The 12141-nt window shown below is 40.3% G+C and overlaps 1 protein-coding gene across 13 annotated transcripts in view; it reads right to left on the bottom strand.

Annotated features, from left to right (window-relative positions):
* The window catches only part of LOC138761898 (contactin-associated protein-like 5), a 1131905-nt gene that overhangs the window by 197561 nt on the left and 922203 nt on the right, over positions 1-12141 (bottom strand). For 11 of the 13 annotated variants that reach the window (XM_069934835.1, XM_069934832.1, XM_069934834.1 and 8 more), the window contains one exon: positions 6630-6869. The exons of the other annotated variants lie outside the window; for them this stretch is intronic. In XM_069934835.1, coding sequence (XP_069790936.1) covers positions 6630-6869 — 240 coding nt within the window. The remainder of the gene's footprint in view (positions 1-6629; positions 6870-12141) is intronic. 13 annotated transcript variants of the gene reach the window in all.

Here is a 12141-nt window from a genome sequence, read left to right as displayed (position 1 = left end):
AATAGTGTGGCACGAACCACTACGCTAATTGTGTTACCCATACTCACAACTTGGATGGTTGAATTAAATGTAATATATTGAAGTCCATGGTAACAGCATTTCCAATTCATTCAGCGCATTGAAGTTTTCTATTAAAAAAATGGGGTAAAACTTGCAAACCACTCCCTCCACCATGCTTCCCTTCAGAATTTTCAAAGGGAAATACAAGGGAAAAAAAAATCCACTCTTGAGAAATATATTCTTCTTTCATTCACTTAAGAACACAATGCTTAACAAATTATTTGAAATTGGGGAAAGCATAGGTGAGTGGAAAGCTCTTAAATAATTTTGTGATGATGTGCAATCATAATTAAATTCAATATCATTCTTCACTTCGATTAATCAATAATGACTGGTTCTCTCATTTTTTTTATATCAATGACAATATTCATGGATTTAGGATCAAAATGTTCAAGATGGTAAAAGATGTTTCCTCATACCCCTGGCTGTGGGTTCCAAATCTTTGGAATCTTCTGCCCCAGAGTGATGGGACTCTTAATTATTGTGTGAATTCAAGATCAGTAGATTATATTGGACAACAATTTTTTCCCCCAAAAGGTTTGCTTCCTGAAAATAAATTGAGGATTATGATGCCCATCTTCAAGCTGAACACAAAGATAATTTCAGATTTGCTCTATCTGAAGAAATATTAAATCAACTTTTATTGAATTTAGCATGTTTAATTGCATAATGATGCTGTTTGTTTAACTGACCTAAAAACGTTTGGCTGCTAATTTTGTTTGTACTTAGCATCTGATGCCTCTCAGCCAACAATAGTCAGCCAGGAACAATGGATTCCATTTGCCCTGATACAGCTTTTCCATGGTTGCAATGTCCTGGTGAAACCTTTCACCAGGTTGGTTATTGACTGCACCAAGATCAGTAGGGAAGAAGTCCAAGTGTGAATGCAGAAAATAAATTTTCAATGACATGTTGCACATCATTTTATTTTAAAAAAAATCATGGTTTTGTATGCTTACAGTAGAGTTAAAACATGAAAAGAAATCACAAAAATAGGTATATCTAAAAAAAAGTACTTGATAGGAAATTTTAAAGGTGATTTTCGTGATCATCTGTCGAAAATCCATAAAGTACACCCAAAAATGTTCAGAAAGTAAAATCTTCACTCTCTAGTGTTATAGAGAACAAATGGAATCACAAAATACTAGTATCTAGAATGATAATAGAGCACTTTTCAAACATATCACCAGGAAGCAGGTTATAGTGTACAGATACTGGAGTAACAGAACAATACGTAAAAGTGCGAAAGGAACTTGGCAGGTCATGCAGCATCCAGGGAAATAATATTTTTTGCTGACAAGGCTCAAATTGTTGACTGTCGAATGTTTTCCTTGGATGCTGTGTGACCTGCTGAGTTCCTCCACACTTTTGGTCATTAACCTGCAAGCAGTTACATGGGGATGAATGGCCTTTACCAGGTCACGTGCTCCACTAAATGAGGCTTCGTCACTTGCAATTATGCTAGTGTTTGAATGATCTCAATAAATCAGAAACATTTATTTTCTTCATCTAAATATAAAAAAAACTCTCAGATGATTGGCAACTCTACTGTTGCACCTGAAAATGAATGGTGTGATTGAGTTATAATTCTCTACTTGATATATATTTTCATTCATGACACGGTACCAATTGTATAGAAAAAATCAGTTTACTCAAGATAATTAATGAATATAATGAATAGTGAGGCACTTTCAATCAATCTTTACTGGATATCAAATTAATTAAGACTCTATTACTGTTTCTCTGTTCCTTCTTTAATAATGTAAGTTATGAATTTGCTTATATAAAACTTTTGTTTCATTCATGCTCAGAATCTATGTGTTCCATATAATAGGGTCCTGAGCAACAACTATGGTATCCAGCATGTTATTCTCTATATTTTCCGTCACCTCTAATAGGATATCACCACCAGGCACAGCCTCTCCCCCACCTTTTCTGCAGGGATCCCTCCCTCCATGAATGCCTTGTCCACTAATCTCTTCCCTTCCTTGGTACTGACCCCTGTGACCACAAGTGCTACATTTGTACTTGCTCCCACACCACCAATCGGGAGCCCCAAACAGTCCTTCCAAATGAAGCAACATTTCATCTGTGAATTCAGTTCTCCCGATGAGACCTCTTCTACACAGGGGAGACAGGACACAGACTGGGAGATCACTTCATTGAGCTCCTTTGCTCTGTCTGTTGCAAAGACAAGGACCTCCCACTGACCAACCATTTTAATTCCATATTCCATTCCCTTATTGCCATGTCTGTCTTTGACCTCATGTACTGCCAAATCAAGGCCACCCGCAAATTGGAGCAACATCACCTTACATTCGTCTTGCCTGTCTCCAACCAAATGGTATCAACATCTATTTCTCCATTTTCTATAAATCCTCTCCCTGAGGTATCTTTACCTACACCTGTTTCCTTTCATTCTGCTCTCAAACTCCTATCAGAGAGTTACCCTTGTTAGGCCACTTCCCTCTCCTCCTATCAATTCTCAGCTTCTCTCTCCTCTATTCTCTCACTGTATTCACCTATGACCTCTTGCATGTTAGCGTGTGCTCCTCCCAATTCCCCTTCCTCTCCTCTTCTCCACCCACATCTCACCATTTTATTCAGACATCTACCCATTTTTCCAGATTTCTGACAAAGGGCTCAGGCCTGAAACATTGACTTTCTATGGATGCTGCATGACCTGAGTTTCTCCAGCATTCCACCCCAGCTCCTGCAGATTTTCTTGTTTAACATTATGCATTGCTGACACGCTTGGCTCTTAATGCTTGTTGCACTAATTAGGTTTATGTATCTTCTTTGTGAGCAGAAGGGAATGGTTTCATTGCTGGACCACGAAAGGCTAGTTGAGTCAACATGGAAAAATACACCAAGGTGCAGGAGGAACTCCACAGTTGGCAATTCTGGGTAATCACATGGTCTTAGAGTTTAAGAGCAGTGGGGATAAAGTAAGGGAGTAATGAGAGAGGCTCTAACAGAACTCCTGTAGAAGATAGCCAGAACAGTGCAGCAACTCCTCATCACTAAAGTGTCCATTTTGCTTTTCTCTTTTCTAATCTATGGCCAAGAAACTTTCAGACAAGTTGGCAGAGGCATGAGAGCTATCAACTAAATCATGAGTTAATTCAACCCATAATACGAGCACCATCTCACTATCTTTATCTAAAGCTTGTACAACAAAATGTCTTTATATTCTTCCCTCTTTCACTTTCTTATATTCTGGAGATTAGGGAATTATATGAACTAATGAGCAAAAATAATTTGCATTGAAGCCTGCAGCATTTAGCATTTCTTCTCAGAAAAGAGCAGGAATCCTCCAAAATTTCTTCTTCAAGATTCATTGCATTCACAAGATGTGTGAGTGAGAGAGAGAGAGAGAGAGAGTGTGTATATAGAAAAAATATATATTTATACAGAGAGCAGTTGGTGACACAGTATTGTTTGTAAAGTGGTACCAACCAAGATTGTATATGGCACAGCCTCAGTTATTTAAGAGTTTTAGAAGTTTCCACTTGGATTATTGTGTTCCATTCCTGTCACCTCACTACAGAAAAGATGTGGATGTAATAGAAATGGTGCAGAGGAGATTTACTTGGATAGTGTTTGGATTTGAGAGAGATAGGTTGAGGGATGACCTGACGGAAGTGTACAAGATGATGAGAGGCATTGATCATGTGGATGGCCAGAGGTTTATTCCCAGGTCTGAAGTGGCTCACACAAGGAAGCAGAGTTTTAAAGGGATTGGGAGTAAAAACATGGGGATGTATGAGGTATGTTGGTGGGTGCATAGAATACACTTTCGGAAACTATAGTGGAGGAAGGTACAATTTGAGAGGTAAATGGAACTGAAAAAATGGAGGGTTATGCAGTAGTGAAATACTAGTTGTTAGAATAGCTTATTAGGCCTGCACAACACTGTGGGCTGAAGGGCCTGTACTGTATTCCATTCACTCATGATTTCTTCAATTTCAAATAATTGGTGAAGCATTATATGTTCTTGAGTGAACAAGAAGAAGATACATTTCCAAAAGAGGATTTTTTTCTTCTTGAACTTCCCTTTGGAAAGTCTGATTTAATGTGCCTGTTACCACATCAAAATTGTTCAGGGCATATCTGAGAGAGGAGTTATTATCAGTCAGATAACAATAACTCAAGCCTGATTTGGACTTCATACAGTTAGCATCACACAATCTGTTGGAGGAACTCAATGGGTCGACCAGCACGAGTGCGAGACAAAGAATAGTCAACAGGAAGGGTTCCGCCACATAATGCTGACTATTTTTCTCCCACTCGCGCTGCTGAAGTGACTGAATTCCTCCAGCAGATTGTGATTAGCTTCCGATTCCTGTGTGTCTGCAGTTAGCATCAAATGGTTGACACAGACATCAAATAGGAGACAGATTGACACGGGAGTTATCCAATATAGCATCAGTGTTCTGTGCAGCATTCCGTTGGGAAATCCTTCACACCTACTTTCTGCTTTCCGAAGCTTAGCCAGTTTTAAAGTCACTTGAGAACTGTTTGCTTAATCACTGGGGCTTGAAGTGTTGAGCCCAATATAAAAATGTCTAATCTGGACACGATACCAAACACCAGGTGGCTGACAGTATAAAGAAATGATGATCCTTGATATAATAACCTATTTTCATTTCCCCATGACTGTATCATAGCCTAATCTACTTGAGAAACACAAGAATACAGATGGTGAAATTGGAGCAAACAATTAGAAGCTGGAGGGACGCATCAGGCCAGATCACAACCATGGAGAGAAATGGAGCCACGTGAAAAAAGGTTTCAGAATAGGATTTCCATCCAAAATGCTGACTGTCCATTTCTTTTCATTTCTCTCAGGGAGACCAGGTGCAGATTGAAGGGATTGTTTTGTTGAGCACTTTTGCACAACATCCAGGATCTCCCAGTGGCCAACTCCTTTAACTCCATTTCCTTTTCCCACACCAAGATGTCTGCCCTTGGCCTACTGTACATCCAGGTTGAGGCCACAGAAATGAACAGCACCCTACATTTTGTCTTGGTAGTCTCCAACCAAACGGCATCAACATCAACCACCAATTTTCGGTAACCTCCTGTCTTGCTTTCTCAACCAACTTCACCCCTTTGCTTTCCCTAACTCTCTGGCTCCCTTCCTTCTTCTAATTTCCTCTCTCTCCCCTCCCTATCATCTCTACCTGCTCAAAGCACATCTTCTTTCTTCAAGCTTCCTACCTCCTTCCTTTCCTTCCTCCTAACAGAGTGAACTTTCCTCATCCCTCTGCCTCTTCCTCCTACCACCTATCTTATCTTTCTTCCCCCCATTTCTTCCACTTCCCACCTGCATGCACCTATCACCTGACAACCTGTGGTAATTCCCCTCCTCCCCCAAACCATTTATTTAGTTGACTGACCATTGCTTGCTATTCCTAATGAAGAGTTTTGGCTTGAAACAGTGACTATTATTGCCTACGATAGATGCTGTCTGATGCATTGAGCTCCTCAAGAATTTTGAGTGTTTCTCCAGACTTCCAGGATCTATGGTCTTTGTTGCTTACAGTTTGTTTTATAACAGCTATCAGGCTCTTGAACCTCACCATAAACATAAATGACTCGACCACCAAAAGATCTGTCTGCACTGTGAAAATATAACTTTTGAAAGAAAATTAAATTTAAATTTAGACAAAGAGCACGGTCACAGGCCTCTATGGCCCATGAGCCCGTGCTGCCCATTTACACCCAGTTGGCCTACAACCCCTGGTACGTTTTGAATGGTTGGAAGAAACAGAAGCATTCAGAGGAAACCAACGCAGACACAGTGAAAATGTACAAACTCCTTATAGACAGTGCGGGATTTGAACAGCCTTGTGCTAACGATGCCACCCTGCAGAAATTGCAGCAAAAATAGTTATTTGTCTATCCTCTCATATTTGTCTTGACATATTGTGGTAATTTGGCTTATACAATGTAGTTGGTGTTATTTATGTACCAGATTAGTGCAGCAAGAATTTTGGTCCATCTGTACGTTGTCCAAATGCATATGATAATTAAATTGACATTATTTTATCTCCCAACCCATCTGGTTCACCCATGCTTTTAAAGATAGAAATCTTAACATCCATACACCATGCCAAAAATATTGACCTGCAGATGAACTCATCTGATTCCCCTTCTAGATGTCCTTTGCTCTTTTGGTTAAGGGACATTTGGGGAAGTTTAGTGAGCACCGGTCTTTCTAATCACGTTAACAACTCCTGCACAAATTCAGTGATATTTAAGGGATTCTCCCAACAGTACATGGTGTGTAGAAGCACAACACGGACTCTCGAAGTGGATTTGACAGAATTAACTATGCAAGTAATGAGCAGCAATGATCTATTGGCACATTATTTTCAGTGAAGTGTTTGCCTTGTACAATTAACCATCTGATTTGGCTTACAAGCGAATGGTGCCCTTGTGAAAAATTAACGCATCTATTAAAACATTTTAACAAACAGTTATTGCATTGCTGCATACAGTAACATTAAATTAGATTGTGCACTCGCTGTATTTATGTATGAGTTGGAACTGTTGCATCTTACCTTTCTTGCAGAATGGCCCATTATAGGCAGAGTGACCACAGTCACAGGAGTAGCCATTGTACTTCTCAATGCATCTCCCCCCATTGTGACACAGGTTGCCATAACTGCTGCAGTGACCAGGGCATCCTGGCTTGACCCCAGGGGTAATTTTTGCTCTCTCCTCAAGGTCAAGGGTCACCCCGTTTAATTGCAAGGACCGAATGCAGCCAAGGAATCCTTTTTGCCTCGAGGCTGTTCCCCCTGTAATTGGAAAACAATCACATTGCAAATCTATTTTTATGTATTTTTTTTCCAACTTTTAAGTGTTCATCAGGTTGATTCCAGAGATGATGGGGTTAGCCAGGCAAGACTCTGGCAAATGGAGTACAATTCTGCTAAATGTGAAGTTATCCACTTTGGAAAGAAAAATGAAAGATCATAATTTTATTTAAATGACTTGGGAGTTCTTGCTCATGAATTGCAAAAAGGTTGGTTTGCAGATACAGCAGGCTATCAAGATAGCAAATGGAACGTTGGCCTTCATTGCAAGAGGAATTGAATTTAAAATCAGGGAGGTTATGCTACACATGTACTGGAGTTCTGCATGCAGTTCTGGACTGCTTACTCGAAGAAAGATGCACTGGCTTTGGTGCAGACGAGGTTCACCAGGTTGATCCCAGAGATTTTTTTTGGGGGGGTAGCCTATAAGGAAAGAGAGAGTTTTCTGGGACTGTATTTGCTGGATTTTAGAAAAAATGAGAGGGCATCTCATAGAAATGTTTCACCCTCACATTTTTTGTCATCCTGGAAAAGTGCTATCAGGGCAACTGGAATCTATCAGTGCTTAGATGACTATTGTTGAACACTGTCATGAGATGCAACAGATTCTGAGTACAAATGCAAATCAGCGGCAAAACATTTTTACATCAGTTGAACTAACATAAAGTGTCAGCATCATTATGCGATTTCTGTTAAATTCAATAGAAGTTACTTTAATGTCTCTCTAACTCCCTACATGTTACAGCAAATCTGAAATTATCTTTGTGTTCAGGTTGAACTTGACTATCATAATCTCCATTCTTTTCGGGAAGCAAAACTTTTGAAAAAAACATTGTCGTTCAGTGTTATAGCTATATTCAGTCTTAATGTCAGGTGACTTTGTTAGAGTCATGTGATACAAATGTGTACTAAGCCACAAAAAAAAATTGCATGCAACTGAAAGAGCTAAGCAATCTAATGACTGACAATTAGATTGAAGGTCTGTAGTCCTACCACATCCAGTTGTGAATGGGCAGATCCCTTTCAATAGGCACACAATACACAATGTGCTTGATAACATAAACTGCCAGAATAAAAGGACAGTTTATTTTCTACTGTTATGAAACACTTGACTGGATCTCAAACAAGCAAGATAGAATGCTTTGGACTGGCTTTTATAATAAGACGTTTATCTATACCTTGCACTGTAATTTTGTCCTTTATCTACACTCTGCACTATTTGGCTACTGTTTGCAACTCTTCAGATTGATTTACCCATTTATTTGTTATTATTGTATTACTGGATAGCACACAAAACAAAGTTTGTTGCTTAAAACATGCAACAGGAAACAATTCAATTAAACAACTCATGAGAAGATGACTCTTCAGGAATGTCCTTATTCTTCTCAGTTCAGGGATCCAGCCATCTCTTCACCCAATGTCGGCAGCCATGGTTAGAGGAGACCTTGTGCAGCAGTGTCCAAGGTCTTCCCAGCTTCTGGCCTCTCTCCTGTGGGTACTACGATTCTTTTTTTTTTTCAAATTTTATTTAAAAGATTTTTTTTAAAACAAAATACAATCAAATAACAGCAAGAATGTTTTAGATATATAAAAAACCCTCCCAACTCTTCAGCCAGCTCCCTTAAGGGGAGCCAAATACAAAAACAAAACAAAATATATAAATATTTCAAAGTATTTTCAAATTCATACAGTCTAAATAAGAAGACCACATATGAACAAAGAAAGAATAATTATCATGCAAGTTACATGTAATTTTTTCCAATGGAATATAGGCTCTTAATTCATTATGCTATCGTACTATGTTAATCTCCACATTATCTTTCCAAGTACTAGCTACACATTTTCATGTGACAGGTAACGCTAAACATAAAAATGCAATTTGAAATTTATCCAATCCCAATCCCTTCAAAGAAACCATATAGCCCAACAACAAAAAAAAAATCGATGGATCTAATGGTCTTTGGCTTGGCTTCGCGGACAAAGATTTATGGAGGGGTAAATGTCCACGTCAGCTGCAGGCTCGTTTGTGGCTGACAAGTCCAATGCAGGACAGGCAGACACGGTTGCAGAGGTTGCAGGGGAAAATTTGTTGGTTGGGGTTGGGTGTTGGGTTTTTCCTCCTTTGTCTTTTGTCAGTGAGGTGGGCTCTGCGGTCTTCTTCAAAGGAGGTTGCTGCCCACCGAACTGTGAGGCGCCAAGATGCATGGTTTGAGGCGGTGGTCAATGTGGCAGGCACCAAGAGATTTCTTTAGGCAGTCCTTGTACCTCTTCTTTGGTGCACCTCTGACACGATGGCCAGTGGAGAGCTCGCCATATAACACGATCTTGGGAAGGTGATGGTCCTCCATTCTGGAGACGTGACCTACCCAGCGCAGTTGGATCTTCAACAGCGTGAATTCGATGTTGTCGGCCTCTGCCATCTCGAGTACTTCGATGTTAGGGATGAAGTTGCTCCAATGAATGTTGAGGATGGAGCGGAGACAATGCTGGTGGAAGCGTTCTAGGAGCCGTAGGTGATGCCGGTAGATGACCCATGATTCGGAGCCGAACAGGATTGTGGTTATGACAACGCCTCTGTATATGCTTATCTTTAATTCCTTCCCAAAAAAGTTGTACTTTAAACAAGACCAAACAGCATGTAAAAAAGTTCCAGTACATAGCCCACATCAAAAACAATAGTCCGAATTACTAAACCCATATTTTTTCAATTTCTCTGGAGTCAAATATAACTGATGTAAAAAATTATCTTGCATTCATCAATTTAGTTACACTGTTGTGACACATAACCTCCCAATTGTCTTCAGGGAAAATACAAGTTAAATCACTTTCCCATTTAAGCCTAGATTTCTCCCATTCTGGTTTATCCATACTATCTTGTAACAATTGATACATAACTGAAATATAACCTTTCTTTGGTATAGAGGAAATCAAAGACTTGAATTTCATCAACATAGGTAAATTCATCTCTTTACCATATTCTCTTTTATCAAAGCTCTGAGCAAATTGCCCTGCGCAATTTCTTCACCCTGTTTGGGTATCCCTGCTATATTCATAACAACCAGGGAGTCATCTTTTATGAATGATGAGCTGTGTCAGTACTTGGTGGTCAGAGGCATCGTCATGAGCAGGATCACCCACTACAAATCCTGAAGGAACGAGCAGGTCCAAAGGGAGAACACTACCATCTGGAAAGCCATCCTCCTAGCCCTGTAGACTCGAGGCCTACCAATCTCCCACTGGCAAGATGTTCTCGCAGATGCACTCAATCAGATCGCTCATATATACTGCCACCAATGCCACACCACAAGAAGGGATGTTTTCCTTCCCCAGGAAGTCCACTTCAGGGTCCACGCTCCCATCCTGGCTGACATCCCCAGGGCTGGTCCAACTTCAGAAATACATGAGGAGCCACAAGTCCTTTTGCTGGTTGAAAGGGTCCATCTCCTCCACGCCAACCCTAAATACTCCTATGTGGTATACCCCAACGGGCGTAAATACACGGTCTCCTTTCGGAACCTGGTGCCCTCAGGAGTCCTTGAGTCCATTGCTGTCCACCCCGCACCTCCTTCAACTACTGCTATCCAGAATGCCCCAGTGGATGACATGTCAGATCTGGCACCATGTATCCACCAAGCCAACCCTGATGGCAACATATAGGTGTTCCAGACTGTCCAGGATTCAACAGCTGCTCCCCAGCCAGTACAACAACAGTGACAGCGACAGACCAGACTACCCGAAAGACTCAATTTGAAAGAACATTTAAGTCACTTCACCCCGCCAGGCTCTTTCTAAAACAAGAGCATAATGTGGTAAACCACTGTGATAGACTCTATCAATAACCATGAAGTCGAGAGCAGGGGAATGATAGGTTTTAATAAACACGAGACGTTGGCTGGCCCGGATCCAAGTACAGGAATGCCGGAAGGGGGGAGGGAGGTCGACCTTTATGGCCAGGTCATAAGGGGTGGAGCTATAGGAGAGGAATCACTAGTGGATGGGCCAGTCTTATACATACAACAGCACACAGGTAGGGAATAATGTACAAGGAGAAAACATATCACTACACACTGTATATATGTTTGGATATGTAGGACACGCCCCTCCAACTGATCCCTGAATAAAGACGACTGTGCCACAGCCCTCTCCTCAGTCCAGCACAATCAACCAGCATGGATGTACCTCCATTCTGTTGTGAATAAAAGCCTATTAGTTTCTCTGCAACTTCTAGTCTTTAAAGTTATTGATGGTGCATTAGGATGTTATGGTAAAGTTGCATGACATTGATAAGGAGTATTATGTGAAGTTTTTATCACCTAACTACAAGAAAGGTATCAAGAAAATTGAGTGTGCAGAGAAGATTTGTTAGGGGGTAGCTGGGACTTCAGGAATTGAGTTACAGGAAAGTTTTGTAAGGATTTTATTTGCTGGAGTGCAGAAGAATGAGGGCAGGTTTGATAGAGGTATTCAAAATTATGACGGGTATTGATGGATTAAATGCAAGTAAGCTTTTCCATCGAGGGCAGGTGAGTTACAAAACCAGAAGACATGGGTTAAATGTGAATGGGGAGAAGTTAAGGAGGAGGAACTATCGGAGGAATTTCCTCAAACAGAAAGTGATGGGACTGTGGAAAAAGCTACCAGATAGATTGGCAAATAATACTTAAAGGACTAACAGTGGGAATGCTTGGATGAAATACAACAATTTCTTTGGAAAAAGAATAAATCAAGGAAGGAAGTGCATCTTTGGCTAACAAAGGAAATCAGGGAGTGGATCAAATCTAAAGAAGTAGCATATAAATTAGCCAAAAAAACAGTATTCCTGAGGACTGGGAGAAAATCAGAGTTCAACAGAGCAGGACAAAAGGATTAATTAGGAAGGGTATGAAAGAAAGCTGGCAGGGAACATTAAAAAAATGACTAGAAAAGCTTTTATAAATACGTAAAGAGAAAGATTAGTTAAGACAAATGTGGGTCCATTACAGTCAGAAACAGGTGAATTGATCATGGGGAACAAGGACAGGACAAACCAATTGAATAACTACTTTAGTTCTGTCTTCACTAAGGAAATCAAATAATCTTCAGGAAATAGTAGGGATCAGAGGATCTAATGTGAGGGAAGGACTGCAGGAAATAAATGTAAATTGAGAGGTGTGTTAGGTAAATTAAAGGAATGAAAGGCAGATAAATCCCCAGGGCCAGATATTCTGCATCCAAGAGTGCTTAAGGAAGTTGCCCAAGAAATAGTGGATGCATT

The sequence above is a fragment of the Narcine bancroftii genome, chromosome 4 (assembly GCF_036971445.1).
Source record: "Narcine bancroftii isolate sNarBan1 chromosome 4, sNarBan1.hap1, whole genome shotgun sequence".
NCBI classification, from domain to species: domain Eukaryota; kingdom Metazoa; phylum Chordata; class Chondrichthyes; order Torpediniformes; family Narcinidae; genus Narcine; species Narcine bancroftii.
Note: the sequence above shows the minus strand (reverse complement) of the source record. Positions and strands in the feature narration are given on the sequence as shown.